The sequence below is a fragment of the Scardinius erythrophthalmus genome, assembly GCF_964197995.2.
Source record: "Scardinius erythrophthalmus genome assembly, chromosome: 9".
NCBI lineage: Eukaryota > Metazoa > Chordata > Actinopteri > Cypriniformes > Leuciscidae > Scardinius > Scardinius erythrophthalmus.
The window spans coordinates 8,743,838-8,762,358 of NC_138229.1; the positions used below are offsets into that span (position 1 = coordinate 8,743,838).

Sequence of the window (18,521 nt, forward strand, 5' to 3'; positions counted from 1 at the left end):
TTCACAAATCATGTAAAATACTACATGTACAGTCATCTAGAAAATGAGTTTAGTCTGATAAAGGCAGATGATTTAAAAGGTTGGGATTTTCTTCAAGAAGAACAGAGATTAAAATTTCCTTCACAGCAACACTGCCTTTACGCACAATGCTGCAGATCTTTCTCATGCTTTCTTCTTCGGTTGAAGTCGGATGTGTGATTTCAGAATATATTTCCTCATGAATGATTTGTTTCTGAAGCAGTTCGTCTGCAATGGTTTTCACATTCTTAACGCTTCTGATAAGACCACTCCAATTTCTATCAAAAAACTGAGCTTTATCAAAGTTGACTGCCACTTGTGGAGTCTTATGTTGTACATTTTGAAACCAACTAGACTCAGCTTTGTTTGGATCGATGTTGGTTAATTCTTTCCAAATTGTTGCAGTCCATACTGGTTTCTGATCATCCACTCGGCTGAGAGTCATATTGATGTCATCGACCAGAGTTTGTTTGACCTGAAAGAAGTTTGGCTCGATGTCACCTCTTAGCTTGATCTCTTTCGGTTGGACAGAAGCACCAGGAATCTCAAGACTGTGTTTTTTCATCATCTGCAGTGGGGTTTCAGGTCTTGAACACTTGATTTGATGACTTGGCTTTTCCTCTGTTTTAATTTTTTTTGCAAAAACAGAATCTGATGGAAAAAAATACACATGGAGAATGATGGGGTTCTTTTTTGTCATGAAGATAAGTAGATCACAGTGCACTTTCACTGCAATCCCTAGTTTCATAAGCACTGTTTTAGGAGAAAAATATGGTTGGAGTATTCTGACATGAAAACGGGTCAATTCCACTGATTCCAAGGTTATTCCCTCATTTTCAACACTGAGGAGCTTCACAGCATCTTTGAGAGAGGGGTCAGACTCTGCTAAACAGGCGTAATGAGGCAGATGGGCCTCCTCCAGTTTCCCTGAGATCACGGTCACATCGATCACTGGACCAATTCGCTCACACTGAAGCCTCTCCAGCTCTTCACTGAGGAAACGTCCATCCACTGCACAATACTGGAGAGTGACGTCACCAGCACAGACCCATCGCATTCTGGTCCTGCTGCACTCGAATCGACCCGCCTGAGTGCTGATCCTGAACTTTGACCCTCCTTCATCTGTACAGACTGACGGCTCCACCTGAACCCACTGATCACAGTCGACAATGTGAACACAAGACTGACAGTGAAGATTCATTTCAGAAGGTTCAGGCGCAGAGATGTTCAGCCTAGAGAACAGAGATGATAATGATAAATGAATTGACCAATGTATGAAAGATCGACATACAAAAAAATTTTTTTGTTTAAAATAATAATAAACTCACTCTTTCAGCTCTTCCAAAACCTTTGGTTTGAAGTGAATCTTCACTTTCTCGTTACAGCTGTGACTCCAGTCCTCTTCTGTGCACTGGTCAGTGAGTTTACTGCACTTCCTCCTTTATAGACATTGAGGAAACCAGAATAAATAAAAAGATGCTAAACTAGATGTACCGCATGGCGGTATAAAATATGACCGCCGCTCAGGCCTTCACTGGCTTTCCACAAAAATAAATGACGTGGAGCAATTTGGCTGTATTGCATGTTTATGTATACCTAAAAAAAGTAGTAGTATGTGCATGTCTGTCTGTGTGTGTGTGTTTGTGTATGTGTGTGTCTGTGTGTGTGTGTGTCTGTGCGTGTGTGTGTGTCTGTGCGTGTATGTATGCGTGCGTACATGTGTGTGCGCGTGTGTGTGTGTGTCTGTGCATGTGGATTTGTATGTGTGTGTATGGGTGTGTGTCTGTGCGTGTGGATGTCAGTGTCTGTGCATGCTTGCGTTTGTTTGTATTCCTGCATGTGTGTGTGTGTGTGTGTGTGACAGTATCATCCTAAACCAGCAACCCTTCGCTCAACACCACCATCTACAGGCCGATGAGTGTACAGTCACTAAATGTGCACATAAATGAATTTATTTTAGACCCCCCCCCCCCCCCCCATGGATAAAATTCTACGAAACTTAGCATACCCCCAGAGGATGTCAAGTTAATCATACACATGAAATATGGTGCAGTTCTGAACATCTCAACTGAAGATAGGGGTGATTAAAGCAGAATAATATTGCATTTTCATTTTTTATGGGAGGGGCGCAAATCACAAATGAGTGATTATGGGCTAGATTGATGTGGGCCCTTAAGACCAACATACCATAAAAATGTCTTCATCCTCGGTGCCACGGTTCAGGTAGTTATTTAGGAAAAACTGCATTTTTGGGGTTTCAGGGGGCCCAGTGCAGGGGGGAAGTGGCCCCCGGGGACCAAACAAAATTTTTCTGTAAAAGTCTAGTGGGGCTACATGCCCACCAAATTTCATGTTCCCCGGTGTTTCGGTGTCCCTGGTATCGTTGACGAAAAATTCACGGGGGGCCCAGCGCGGGGGGGGGGGGGTGTTGAGTGGCCCCCGGGACCAAACGAAATTTTTCCGTAAAAGTCTAGTGGGGCTACATGCCCACCAAATTTCATGTTCCCCGGTGTTTCGGTGTCCCTAGTATCGTTGACGAAAAATTCACGGGGGGCCCAGCGCGGGGGGGGGAGTGGCCCCCGGGGACCAAACGAAATTTTTCTGTAAAAGTCTAGTAGACCAACATACCATAAATATTTCTTCATCCTCGGTGCCACGGTTTAGGTAGTTATTTAGAAAAAAACTGCATTTTTTGGGTTTGGGGGGGCCCAGCGCGGGTGGGGGAGTGGCCCCTGGGGACCAAACGAAATTTTTCCGTAAAAGTCTAGTGGGGCTACATGCCCACCAAATTTCATGTTCCCCGGTGTTTCGGTGTCCCTGGTATCGTTGACGAAAAATTCAGTTAGATGATAAAAAAAAAAAAAAAAAAAATTGATAATCCCTATATGACCGCTTTCGCTAGCTACGCTAGCGGCGGTCATAATAAATTACAAATATAAAATACTGTAATATTGTACTATTTATTTAGGCACATATCTACTAAATGGAATAACATTTCAAAAATTAGATATTAGATATTCTCAGTAATGGAAGTTTCGTAGATTTTATACTCAATAATTAATAATCGATCTACTTTGTATAAGCAATTCACCTTTTTTGTGATTAAAATGAAATAAAGTGAGCTTCCTTATTCATCATTGGATAAAGTCAAATGCACAAACCCTTCAATGGTCACAGTGCAGTGTGGATCCATCAGTGATTTCTTCAGTAATACGAGTCCCTCCTCCAAAAGCAATCCAGTGACACTGACACTACAATATTGCAGTAACACAATAAGTAATAAGCAAAAATTCTCCACAATACATGCTATAATTTAGTTAATGACTTTTTAAAGTATTATGCGGGAGAGTTTAAAGTATTATTTATGATGAACAAATCTATAATGGCTACACAGATTTATAGTTTGTCCAATAAATAACATTCCGTTCAGTCAGTTATCATTTGCTCATGCAAATCCTCGTACCTGAGCTCCTGTAGACTGGTGCAGGTCTGGACGAGGGAAATGATCCCAGAAGCCCAGCTCTCATTCAGACTGAACGCCTTCAGATCCAACTTCTTCAAACCCACAGAGTGAAATGAAGACAGAAGCAAACTGACATGATCCTCAAGAGCTGAAGAGCTGCAAAAATATATTTTTCCACAACATGTTTGAATAACAGTAAAGCTACTGATGCGATATATAATGGCAAAGCGAATATTTTTCTTACTCTTGTGCCAGTTTTCCAGCCTTGCTGAGTGTCTGTAAGAAGAGTGTCCAGTCAGTGCCGGATATCTCTGAGTGTGAACATGTAAGACTGATGTTGAAGACTGCTGGAAATGATGGATTCTTCTCTGAGGAACTCAAAGACAACCTGAAACAGACAGAGGCACAGAGGAACATTTGATAACAGCATCATACACTCACCGTGAATATACTCTGAAATATAAATTATACCCCCCTCCTTGAACTGCCACCTTAACGAGTACCCGAATGACCCTAGGAGCTATGTTGTCCGGGGCTATATGCCCCTGGTAGGGTCTACCAAGGCAAACAGGTCCTAGTAGGCGACGGGTCAGACTAAAGGCGGGCGTACACGGTGCGATTTTTGCTGTTTTTACGAGCTCGCAGATGATTTTTTTCACTCGGGAGAAATCGAGTGGAATCGGTGATGCTCGCATGGTCGTGGCTCGCAGCGTGTAAGAGGAATTACGAGCCGCGCCGAGCACGTTATGAGCACCGCCCCGACCTCCCGATCATTTTTAAACATGTTTAAAAAATTCGGGGAGTCGGCCCGATTTTCACCAGCTGTCCCCTATTACCAAATCATACACAACCACGTGGGGATACCTCAGTGGCAGCAACCATACAGGTGCGCATACACTGTCTCTCTCTCTCTTTCTCTCTCTCTCTCTCTCTCTCTCTCTCTCTCTCTCTCTCTCTCTCTCTCTCTCTCTCTCTCTCTCACACACACACACACACACACCCACCCTCTCTCTCTCTCTCTCTCTCTCTCTCTCTCTCTCAAGTTTGTATGTTGAAAGGCTACTGTTCTCTGCTTTTCAAAAAATCATTTGCACACACATTTCTGTCATTTTTTTCTATCTGAAGCTTTGCCCGCATGCAACATTGACGGTCTCTGTGTTTAGCGCAAAAGCCCACATGATTGCTGACGGCTCGGGATAAAATTCGTGCAGGACAGTCGTGCCGTGTACCAGCTGCTTTGACGCGATTATGAGTTAAACTGACTCGCAACGTGTGCAATATCTCACAACCTCCCGAGTGTCCGATCCTGGTCCGAACTCGCACCGTGTACGCCTGCCTTAAGAGTGGTTTAAAAAAAAAAACTTTATGAGTAATAATAAATCGAGGACCGTGACGTCGCCCGGTATGGCGCAGCCGGGGCCCCACCCTGGAGCCAGGCCCGGGGTTGGGGTTCGTATGCGAGCGTCTGGTGGCCGGGCCTCCCCGGGGTCCGGCCGGGCTCAGCCCAAAGGAGCGACGTGGGGCCGCCTTCCCGTGGGCTCACCACCTACAGGAGGGACCGTAAGGGGCAGGTGCTTAGAGGATCGGGCGGCAGTCGAAGGCGGGGGCCTGGACAACCCGATCCCTGGACACGGAAACTAGCTCTAGGGACGTGGAACGTCACCTCGCTGGTGGGGAAGGAGCCTGAGATTGTGCGTGAGGTTGAGAGGTTCCAACTAGAGATAGTCGGGATCACCTCTACGCACAGCTTGCGGATGATGTTGTCGTGTTGGCCCCTTCAAGCCAGGCACTTCAGCATGCACTGGGACGGTTTGCAGCTGAGTGTGAAGTGGCTGGGATGAGAATCAGCACCTCCAAATCCGAGGCCATGGTCCTCAGTCGGAAAAGGGTGGTTTGCCCACTTCAGGTTGGTGGAGAGTTCCTGCCTCAAGTGGAGGAGTTTGAGCATCTTGGGGTTTTGTTCACGAGTGAGGGAAGGATGGAACGAGAGATTGACAGACGGATTGGTGCAGCTTCTGCAGTAATGCGGTCGATGTACCGGTCTGTCGTGGTAAAGAAAGAGCTGAGCCGCAAGGCGAAGCTCTCGATTTACCGGTCAATCTACATTCCTACTCTCACCTATGCTGCCCTACAAAGGCTAAGAGCAGTATCAGCAAAAACACCAAACTGAGAAAAACAGCTTTTTGTGTTTTTCTTACACCAAATATAAGCATCCAATTAAATTTAACAACAAAGGGTACAATTAGATAGATCAGAGGGAGGTGAATATTAAACATTTAGTTTTTTGACAGTCAGGCAAAAATTTGGTAGTTTTATAGGCTATACTGCGCTTTGCCTTTGCATTACTGCGTATACTTACATGGCCATACAATAACAAATAGCAGTAAGTGTAGCAAGTCATCATAATCACTTGCTTATATCATAAATCATAAATCATAAATCAAATAATTTTTTATTACCGTGAGTCTGGAGAGAAGGGGGTAGGGGAGACGACTCTCTCCAGTATTTTGAATTTGTACTGCAGTAACTATTTTAAACACTAGCTGTCAGTATTACAGATTAATTTTGACCTTTAAGGTTATTTCTCTAAGGTATTCCCCAAGGTATGGTTGCTATCCCAATGTTGTAAAAAAAGCTAATGCTAGCTAGAAAGAGCTAAACAGACAAAATTGACAACAATAAAAAGGTTAAGAGGTTTAAAACTTAACAATTTTTGGTGACTTGTTTAAGGCAAGTTTCACCAGCATTTTTCCACGTAAAAGTGAAGCCATTTTGACAGTTCCTTTCTTCTCTGAGAGAGGTTTTATAACATACTGTATGCTATAAAACCTGACTCATGCCACTTAGCTAGCTGCAACAATGTTCATGCTGACACAAAGGCAAACTGCAGTATCATAGTGAAACCAAGGCAGTACGGGCAGATACTGCATTCTGCCTTGGTTTCACCCTACTTTTCAATACAATACTGCAACTAAAAATGTCAATTTATATAAGAAATTTATTAGGTAGCCATATGAAATTTTAACAGATTGAAGAGCAGATCCTGCACTTTTTATTTGTGCAAAAAAATTTTTTTTGAAAAATTGAAGATACTGCTCTTAGCCTTTGTAGGGCAGTATGGTCATGAACTGTGGGATATGACCAAAAGGACAAGATCCCGGATACAGGCGGCCGAAATGAGCTTTCTCCGCAGGGTGGCTGGGCGATCCCTTAGAGATAGGGTGAGATGCTCGGTCACTCGGGAGGAGCTCAGAGTAGAGCCGCTGCTCCTCCACATCGAGAGGGGTCAGTTGAGGTGGCTCGGGCATCTGTGCCGGATGCCTCCTGGACGCCTTCCCGGGAAGGTGTTCCGGGCGCGTCCCACTGGGAGGAGACCCCGGGGGAAGACCTAGGACACGCTGGAGGGACTATGTCTCCCGGCTGGCCTGGGAACACCTCGGTGTCCCCCCGGAAGAGCTGGAGGAAGTGTCTAGGGAGAAGGAAATCTGGGCATCTCTGCTTAGACTGCTGCCCCCCGACCCGGCCCGGATAAGCAGAAGAAGATGGTATGGTATGGTATATAAATTATACCATCTTGATAAGAAAGATTACAGTATGTGCAATAGATTCTTACAAGACATCTCCACGAGTGACTGACAGGTCAAGCGTCCATCTGAGACTCTCAGCGCTGTATTCATCCTCTTGAACTCTACCAAGTCAGAAGAACAGATACCTTGTTTAAACAACTAGTCATTTAAAATGGCAATGATTATGAAAGTAATTTACTTCAGTTCTCTCAAGATTTTTGATTCCCCGAGAATCTGGATCAAATCTCCAACTTCTGACAAATGCTCCACTGAAAACCTGAAGTCAAAAACAAAAATCATTTATAATATTAAATGTGTTACATAATGTTTTATTAAAGTAAGCCTTGACATATTCGTGATATATGGGCCACATAAAAGTATGGCGAATATATGGCAATTAAAAGTGTCCATGAAGAAAGTGAAAAATTACAGAGCCCCGCACATGTTACAGAGCCCCGGCTAATTTGTGCGCACGATTTACTTTTTATTCTTGCATGTCATGGGCAGGGCTCCATACAAATGTTTTATAAAATGTAGTTAAAAATGCATGTGCAAAGAAATGTCATCACTCTATTCATGTTTATTTCATATGTTTTTTCATCAATTTGTCTGAATTAATTAATTATCCTTAAAAATGTCAAGTAAATTTTCTTGAATACAAGTGTGTGTACACTTGAATCCTAATCATTGAAAATGCTGTAAAATTAAACAATTTATCCAAATTAACAACAACAACAAAAACAATCATGCATCACACTGACCTCAGAGTCTGACACATACACAGTGCTGGCTGAAGAATCTTGAGTTTATCAGCTGTTAAATCACAGTACATGAGGTTCAGTTCTCTGATGTGTGGACAGAACTGTAGACAGTACAGCAGCGCCCAACAGTCTGTGCTCCTCAGGGAAATGTTAGACAGATCCATGAAGCTGTGAGTTTCCAGAGCTTTCCTGACAAACTCCTCATCCTGGAGCTCGAACAGACAGTGGAGAGCAAACAACTCAAATCCGTACTGGCGTGTCATTGCATGAATCCTTTTTATCAGCTTTTTCTTTAGTTCACTTTTCTTTAGTTTTATGTTGTGAGGAACAGTCCAATTTATCTTTTCAAAGAGTTGGCTGCTCACCTTCTCGTTATAGAGACCACAGAGAAACATCATGACTGAAGGGATGGGATTTGATAGTCTACCTCGGAAAATTGGAGATGATCTGTAAATTATAGTGTCTGATTCCATCAAGTTAAACAGCTCACTGACTTTCCAACAAGACTCTTCTTCATCCAGCAAGACATAATAAAGAGCAGTGAAGAACTCCTGAAAGCTGAAATGGATAAACTTGAAAAATGGTTCATGTTTTTCTTTTCCTTTAAGATCATCTTTATAAAAGAACAGAGCATTAGCAGGACCTTGGCCAGTCACAGCCACACTCTTTTCATCAAAAAAGACTTGCTGATTCTGTATTCCTCTCTCTGCCAGCTGACCCAGACTCCTCAGCATGGTGAGGACAGAATGACTCTGGCCATGATGCTTCAGTAGAGTGGACACAAAGTGAACATATATGGAGGTGGTTGTCTTTAGTTCTGCCATCACATGATCACCATCTGTAATGTGCTTCTTCAGACAAAAACAGACCATCCAACACAGCAAAGGCACAGAGCAAGTCGTCAGGAGGCCTTCATTTGCTTTCACACTTTCATATGTTTTCTTGAAGAGTTGCTCATCCTGAAAGAACTTGTGGAAGTACTCCTGCACCCCTCTCTCAGAGAAGCCCACAATCTCAGTGAAACGCTGAGGTCCTTTGAGGAGATTGCTTAATTCTGCAGCAGCTGTATATCTAGTGGTGGCAATCACAGATGACCCCAACAGTAAGAGATCCCTCAGTAAGCAATTAAGGATGTCCATAATTGGGGCTTTCTGGTATGGATGAGTAGGCGATAATATTTGAATGTGTGGATTAAATGAGAACTCATCCATTCCATCAATGAGGAAGAGGACCTTCTCTGGTGTTAACTCTAGTATCTGTGAGATCTGATCAGATGTTAAACTGCAACTCCAGCTCAAGAGCTCAATCAAGCTCATCTCCTCAGAAATACATTTCAGCTCGTCACTCTTCAACAGAAAAATTTGATAAAAGTGTTCAGAGTAAAGTTCTCCAGAAGCCCAGTCCAACATGATCTTCTGTAACGTGAAGGATTTACCTCTTCCAGAATCACCACAGAGAATCACAGATTTCGGTGTGTTTCCGTCACTGTCGGGACTGAACAGCTGGTCTATTCTGATGCTGTGATTCTTGTCATTTGATAACAGTTGAGATGATGTTTTTGTTCCAGAAGTGTGAGCAGACCTTACATAATCTTGACAGTATTTCTCAGTCTGCTCTTTGCTCCTCTGAATGATCACTGGTTCAGTGTAATGGGCGGCCAGTTCCACACGTTCAAAGTTAGATATTGTCACAAACTTAAATATGTTAAAGCTGTTCATGCTTTCATCAACAGCAAAATGGATTGTTGTCATGGGCTCCTCACTGGCCTTCCCAAAAAGACCATAAGACAGTTTCTGCAGAACGCTGCTGCCAAGATTCTGAGCAGAACCAGAAAATAGGAACATATCACACCAATCCTCAGGTCTTTACATTGAAAGTGAAAAGTGAAAGTGACATGTGATGGCCAAGTATGGTAACCCATTCACATTAGGATTGATTTTAAAGTATTATTACTGGAATTTAAATCACTCAATGGCCTATTGTAGATATGCTCGCTGAATATAAACAGATCACTCAGATCATTAGGATCACATCAGCTAGAAATACTAAGGGTTCACTCAAAGTCCATGTTTTATCCACTTGAGAAGTTTATATGCATCATCTTTTTACTCTTTTAATTCCTTAACTGTATCTTCTTTATATCTCTTTTAATTCCTTGTATAACTGTTTTAATTTTCCGTGCTTTATTTTGTGATTATTTTTATTCCTTTCTGTGTAATGTACTTTGAATTACCATAGTGTATGAAATGTGCTATATAAATAAACTTGCCTTAATGAATGAAGACTTGTCTTTTGGATCCACGATTTTATAAGCAACAGAAAACGTGAAACAAAAACAAGTTTAAATTAATAAAAACAGAAATTACAAACAAGGACCTGTAATCATGAAATGCATTAGAAGTTAAAATAACATGTGCTGAAAAATACCTTTAGGCTATCACTTTAATAAAAATATTAAAAACCAAAGGATTCTATAGGCATCGAGTCAAGGTAAAATATATGCATATGAACCAGTTTAAAATTGTAGTTTTGGTTATTTACAGGTCATAGAGTATGGGGCGCCGTTTGTAAAGCGGCTCACGCTGAAAATAACAGCAACATTTTGTCACATTTAGCTTCAAACAATGTTAAAAAAAACTGGTATGAATTTTTGATGGTCACTTTTTACCACATTTACAACAATATTTGTCAACTTAGAGATATTTTAAATAGTTAAATCTAAATATTAAATGTTACACCTAAATGTTAAATATTAAATCTAAATGCTAAATCTAAATCTAAATGTTAAATCTAAATCTAAATGTTAAATCTAAATCTAAATGTTAAATCTAAATGTTAAATGTTAAATCTAAATCTAAATGTTAAATCTAAATATTAAATCTAAATCTAAATGTTAAATCTAAATGTTAAATCTAAATGTTAAATCTAAATATTAAATCTAAATCTAAATGTTAAATCTAAATGTTAAATGTTAAATCTAAATCTAAATGTTAAATCTAAATATTAAATCTAAATCTAAATGTTAAATATAAATGTTAAATCTAAATCTAAATGTTAAATCTAAATCTAAATCTAAATGTTGAATCTAAATGTTTTGGGTGAAACTAAATATTTAACTAATATGCAAATTCAAAATGCCGGAAGTGGCAAAATAAAAGCTCGAGGTGGTCAGTGTGTGTTTATAGCATGGTTTAATAATGGTCAAATAATGAATAAAAACCATCTCATAATAATAACTATAATATAACGATAATAACTTCCTAAAATAATAAACACGTTTGGAGAAACTGTAGAGTTTCGTGATGAGAGTAATGACATGACATTCAGTCAAAGTGAGCCCCCTAGTGGCTGGCTATTATGGCTACAGGTCATAAGTCCCGCACTTTTCATAAAAGTGACACTAGCCAACTCTTCAAATACAGTTTCTCCAAACGTGTTTATTATTTTAGGTAGTTATTATCACGATAATCTATGTCCAAGAGTCCATTTCCTCGGATGAGATGGTTTTTATTCGTTATTTGACACTATAAACCATGCTATAAACACACACTGACCACCTCGAGCTTTTATTTTGGCACTTCCTGTTACCGGCTTTTTGAATTTGCATATTAGTTAAATATTTAGTTTCAACCCAAACATTTAGATTCAACATTTAGATTTAGATTTAACATTTAGATTTAGATTCAACATTTAGATTTAGATTTAGATTTAACATTTAGATTTAACATTTATATTTAGATTCAACATTTAGATTTAGATTTAGATTTAACATTTAGATTTAACATTTAGATTTAACATTTAGATTTAGATTTAACATTTAGATTTAACATTTAGATTTAGATTTAATATTTAGATTTAACATTTAGATTTAGATTTAACATTTAACATTTAGATTTAACATTTATATTTATATTTATATTTAACATTTAGATTTAGATTTAACATTTAGATTTAGATTTAGCATTTAGATTTAACATTTAACATTTAGGTGTAACATTTAATATTTAGATTTAACTATTTAAAATATCTCTAAGTTGACAAATATTATTGTAAATGTGGTAAAAAGTGACCGTCAAAAATTCATACCAGTTTTTTAAACATTGTTTGAAGCTAAATGTGACAAAATGTTGCTGTTATTTTCAGCGTGAGCCTCTTTACAAACGGCGCCCCATAATAGAGGACATGCATATAAAACTTGGAAAATGACTTTGTTGTGCATCTGTTGTATGATTTGTTGTATATCCCTTTTTACACTCCTGTTAATAAGCAAAATTCTCAATTAGTACAAAAACACTTTGTTAACAGGAACTTTTGACACAACAGTGGCACAACTAAATGACATGCTGTAAATAACACTTTCATCATTGGTTAATCGCGGTATAACTCTAAAAACAATCTGTAAAAATAGGGCAGAATGTACTGTATTAATTTGACAGAATTTTCCCTGTTTATTTTGTAGAGGTGTTTTACCTGTATTTTGAATTTTGAATTTCATTGCATTGTGGGTTTAAGGTTAACGTAAATGTCCGTAAAATTACTGGATAATGTCCTGGTAATTTTCTGCCAGGTATCTGTTATCCTTTTTTCTTTTTACAGTGTATGATGAACTGTAAATCCCTAATGTCATTTCTGTTTTCATACACTATTACATAATGCAAGACTCCTTTTGTAACAGTGAACATTATGTACCGCAATGTAACAGTAAGTAAAATGATCTCTTCTGTTTATTACCTGATACGTCACCATCCGATATATTTCTCAATGCATTTACTATTTCTTCAGTGTGCTGGTCTGCAGGTACCAGGTCTGCAGAGAGAGACTGGAAACATGAACATGAAGAAAAATATTTCAGAACAATTTCCTTTCTTTTTTAAATAAATGTTTTTCCAGAGATTAAAAACAGAACTTGGGATGGTTCATAAAGAGCACGTTTACACTGTGTCTGTTTAAATGCAGTGAAATTCACCATTATTTAATAAGAGCATCACAATACTCAGCATCGTCTCACAACATCCCTAACAACACTGAAAAGCTCTCATTTGTAGTCTTAGGGAACATAAGTAGTGTAAGAAAAAAATATGCAGACTTAATCTCAAAAATGAAGTTTATTACAGCATAGCAGTGGCAAGGTACGCGAAGCACCTTGGGTTCACAGGCGTCAGAATGAACCCAGAACATCCAAATCTCAAACCTTTTATCCCGTTACAGTTTTACCACTCTTAATGTAAATGAAGTTGCTCTTGTTGCAACAGCTGTGATCTGTATGTTAATGAAGTTGTGACACCCCATTGTCTGAGAAGGTTCTCTGTTTCCTACACCCATTCCCATTCTACAATTGATAATGACCATTTGCTCAGGATGTGATCAACCCAAATGGTAAAGAAACAATATAACTTGACTTTCTTTTATCTCTATGATAATTACGCCATTTTGGGGATGAGCTCATTCTAAAATATAGTTTGTAGTGGAATCTGGGTCGAGGGCGACTACAATTTCTTACAGTAGTTGATATAAGGGACCATGTGTCACTTTTGATTTATGACTTGATTTATAGTTTTATGGCATATGTTTATGACTGGATATGTCCAAATATGGGGGTTTTATGAAGCCCTATATGGTATGTGTGCAGACAGCATAACAGCATCTGTTCAAAACTTTACAATTTTAAAGCAAAAACTGTGCTTAGTCATCTTAGATCTTATTTATCCAAAGATATTCAAACAGTATTTTGTCCACCGACACACACCAGCATGATGTATTCGTGTGGGATGATTTTTGATTGCAGAATACTCTTTCACGTATGCTATCTTAGCATGTGGGGGGCGTGCGTATGTAACGTTATGTATTTGTATATGCGTGCGTGTATGAAAAAGTATCCTAAATGAAAACCGTGCAACCCAGTGTCAAAAAGAATACTTGCTGGCTATATATGCATTATAATTAGATTTTCCACTTTAAAGTGTTAGTTTCTTTTGATCGGGATTTTTTTTAAAGATTTTTTCTAAATGAAAATCTGTACATTTATTCACGTTTCTATTATTTTTGTCTATTTAAATTCTATTTACAAACTCACCACACACACACACTAATGGCCAATAACTGTAATTTTTTTTCTGAAAAAAAATGACACCTTACACTTGAAGAGAGCACATTGTTTTAGAATTTTACAGTCAAAAACAAATAATGTGAAAATCACCAATTGTAGCTTTAGGTTCTAAAGTGTTAATTCACTGTTCTCAAACCAAGCTCATGCTCCACTCGTCACAATGGTGGTAAAACCCATATAAACAAAATACCAGAAACTTTTCTAAACTAGCACAACAAAACATTAAACAATACTAAATCTCCCACTTAACATTAATCTGGTACAAAACAATTTTAACATTTACTCTCCCTTTTAAGTGTCATGGCAAAGCATGCGGGGGAATAGAGATCCCAGCCCAGTTTCAGTTAAATTTAAGTTTGTCTAAATTAGTTCATAGAACTCAAAACAATTAAACAATTCAACATAATTAAAATGTGTAAGTTTTGTGAACTCAAAAGAAAAGAAAGTTCTAGATACTCATAAAAGTTCATTTGATTGAACTAATTTGTATAATTTAAGTTGGCCCTGCTCAACCAATTAATTATTTTGAGCGTTATGGTTTACAGTGTATCTTTTAGAAAATCAGCACACATACGCCTCTGTAGTCCATGACGCAGCATAAGTAAAGTTGTCTTGAGTGGATATTTAATTGTACTCATTTTAAGGTCTTCAGAAGTCATAACTTCAGGGGTCCGTGGGGATCCCGAGAATATTTAATTTCCCTTAAAACCATAGATTAAGCTAAAAGACACAAGTTTCCAGTGTTCCCTACCAAAATCAAATAGTGTATACAGTTTGTATTACACTTTTTGTTGTGTTCTGACACAATGTCATTAATTACTTTTTCTTTTATAAAATGTACTTTTCTTATGTCTACAAAGTTTCAATTTTAATTCATTTCCTAGCAAATATAAAGTAAAAAATATGATAAATATGCATGACGCAATATTTTTAAGAAATAGCTGTTGCAATACTCCAAAAAGTTCCTCACACAATGACACCATTAAAGATGGTCAACGGCTCACGTCAATCGGTGAAAACACAGCGTATGTAAGTTTCCAAATATCCCCCCAAAACAAAGACTGTATGTTTTGTATTATACTTTTCAAATCTAGCTTTAAAGTTAGAGTAAAAAAGTTAAATACAATCATAGCTTCACTTGGTGTGTTCTGCCACAAAGCCATTAACAGGTTATTTTTGTGTTATAAATGTAGCCTACTTATAAATATAGAGTTAACACACGATGAAACAAGTGAATAATGCTACCAAATACGTCTGACACAATGTTTTTAAGAAAAGCAGTGTTTTAAAATACAGATGATTTTTCTTTTGACAAACATACATTTTAAATTATACCCCGTGGGGTTTAACATCCAATAAGTAGTAATTTATGCAAAGGCGAATTAATTTAAAAAACAAAAAACAAAACAAAAAAACAGCAACAATACAAATAGTTTGTGCTTCTTTAAGGGAAAAAAACAGTTTTGTCCCTCATCAGCAGAATACCAAATGATTATGTCAGTGAACTCGAGGTCTTCTCGTCTTCTATTTGTTCATATACGACAGTATTCACATTAATTTGCTTGATTTAATAACTCTGAATGCTGTGTATTATATCCATATATGTGTTACACAACGCCAACATGTATTGAAAAGACCATTGTGTTACAGCAAAACCACTATTTGTAGAATGATATTGTAATGTATCGAGTTTTGTCTCTGTTTTTGTGTTACTCGACATTATCTCGGTGTTTCTTGCAATATATGTTTATTTGTTTTTGTTTAACCGCGATCCAATTTTCACACCTCAAAGAATCTTACAGACGTAATATGGTTTATTCAGAATTTAGACTACCGTTAAACAAAAATCTAATATTTTAAAATAAATATCATACTGATGACATCACTCGATTTCCTTCTTCCAAATTCATGAATATCTATGAAGAAAGGCCCATGGCCTCTTTTCAGTTATCAAAAATCTTCTCATTTATCTCATGATTTCATATGAAGCTTTAGTTGAACTCACTGGTATGACCTACTTTACTGTTAGGGAGTTGTAAAAAATTAAAATAAAAAAATTAACTAGAATACTTATGGAATAAACAACTTCATTTAGTTAGTATACCATGATTGACAAGATGTGGTATTTTTCATGAAAATGGTCTTATGGGAAATGAAACTGGTGTTACTGTCACTGGTGTTTCTTTTCTTATGGGAGAACCCCCCGTGACACCCATTTATAGATAAACTTTATTCGAAGCTATTCATTTAGATTGTATACCAAATGTAACAATTTAGTCTCATCTACTTAGTTAAAGAATAATGATCTTTGGTCTTATGTGTGTTATTGGTGATTCATTGTGTCATTGGTGTCACTGTCTTAACGTGTCATGTTAAATAAAATGTCACATGTGATAAGATAACAATTTTACATCCATTTAATTCTGATGCACTCAACATTAAGATTTAAAGGAGTGCATCATTACTTGATTTTAACAGGTTTTTCAAATATTTTCATTGTTAAAGCAAACACATGGTAGCGCAGATGAACTAACATCATTCAAGCATATTTTTAACAAACCAGATTCAAATAAATAAAACATAATCTCCTTTTTTGTTGCACTATTATTATTATTTTCTGTAACTCTGACTACATGTGCTGAAAAAATTAGAAATAATATTTCATAAAAACCTTTAATATTGCCAAAGAAGTAAGGTAACACGTGTCAAAAATGGTAGGCCTACATGCAGTCTTCAAATAAATGCACAAAATATAAACAATCATTAAGCTGTCATTTTTGTGTATTCATAAAATCAAAGGGTGTTCTAATACTGTGCTCTAAGTTTAAATGTTAGAAAAAGAAATCTGATCTTCAAAAGGTGTCAGAATTGTGGTGTCATTTTTGTTGTCAAAAAATTGTGGTGTCAAAATATTTCTTGTTGTTTTGACGTGTTTAGGTGTTACTGTTATCATTAGCATAACCCCAACTGCTTACCTGGTTCTCACTCCTCTGCACTTCAGCTGATACAGTCTTGTGTTTTTTGTGCTTGCCCATTATACACAGGTAACAGATAAACTGCAGGTCAGTCCAACAGAAATATTCCAGTGGTTTATTATGTTGAGAGCAGATCATCTCCTGCAGTCGTTCATTGGCATCTGTTACTTCGTGTCTCTCATCTTGAAAGAAACGGTCATGTTCTTTGAGGTGAATTTGACAGTAAGATTTCAGACACACCAGACAAGACTTGATGGCTTTGTTTTTGTCCCCAGTACAGACGTTACACTCACACCAAACAGTACGAGTAGCTTGTAGTTTTGTCGTCTTGAGTTTCTCCAGCGCTTGCATGGTGTTTTCCCCTAAAACAGGTCTTGGAGTGAAGGTCTGTCTGCACTGAGGGCAGCTGTAGATTCTCTTCTGATCTTCTTTATTCCAGTAGTCTGTAATACAGCGCATACAGTAACTGTGTCCACAGGGAATGGTCACTGGTTCCTTCAGTAGATCCAGACAGATTGGACAGATGACCTGATCCTCAGCCACAGAAATACTGGCTTCTGCCATTTTTCTGCAAACACAAATACACACAACAGCCTAAACAGCGTAACAGTCAACCATTCCAGCTAACATGCTTTATTCTTAAATAAAAGTGAAAGTCCCAGTAAGGTCAGGGTATATTCTGGCAAACCGTTTGCCAATCACGTCTAGCAAACGGCAAAGCAAACTGTGATACACGCCAGAGACTATTTGGACTAGACCATGCAAATTTGTATATATTAAACTTGCATCTGTCTGCTAATTACCCATACCATTTAAATATGATTATATATGACATATCGCTCACAGTATTTATTTGAATGGAAGAAGCCAGATGTTGCAACTGACCCCAACCAAGGGGACAGTTGCAACACAACCCAGGGACGGTTGCAACATGTTAAAAATACCTTAAATTTCACTAATTAACTTGAGCTTTTTGTATCAATGAGCATAGAATTCTGAAAATATTAACTGTTTTAGGCCTACTATAATATTATAGTATTATTTATTTCAATAATATTATTGTAGCCTATAATTTATTTATTTAGTCATATTTATCAAATAACAGTTATTGAGTTTTGTTTGTTTATGTGTAGAACATAGGCCTACATAGATTCAGTGTGCAGGAATTACAGATGCTATTCAATCCCTCCATATTTCAATGTCAGACAGGAAGAATTGAACAATTTGCAATGCAACAAACTTTTATTAAACATGCAATTTATAACTTGTTGCAGCCGTCCCCAACCCTATCAGCCATGACAGAACATCATACGCCTGCTAGACACTCACTCTGACACATGACATGTCACTTAGAAGTCAACAAAACAATAATTCAAACTAAGTAAGTTTTGATTAATTCATACAAAATGTCAGGACAGTATGACAAAATATATCTCATGAAAAAAATTACTTTCATACCTCCACAACAAGTTTTGTTCAATAAATGCAGCAGATGTTGAATATGTCTACTGTCTTCTTGGTGGGGGGAGGGTCTAACTGTGCATGTACAGTATGAGTGTCATCACTCAGCTTGTTTCTGATTGGAGAACATTTTCATGTTGCAACCATCCCCTGTTGCAACTGTCCCCGGTC

General features: G+C 37.9%; 1 protein-coding gene across 1 annotated transcript; it reads right to left on the reverse strand.

The window, feature by feature from the left end:
- Window positions 1-49: 49 nt before the first annotated feature.
- Window positions 50-17,453, reverse strand: nlrp1 (NLR family pyrin domain containing 1; the record flags this gene model as incomplete). The annotated part of the gene is made up of 9 exons (XM_081375602.1): window positions 50-1,250; window positions 1,347-1,457; window positions 3,180-3,269; window positions 3,482-3,637; window positions 3,726-3,869; window positions 7,095-7,169; window positions 7,247-7,324; window positions 7,809-9,625; window positions 16,890-17,453. 9 exons carry the CDS (start codon window positions 17,451-17,453, stop codon window positions 50-52), a joined length of 4,236 nt encoding a protein of 1,411 aa, XP_081231728.1.
- Window positions 17,454-18,521: the final 1,068 nt, after the last annotated feature.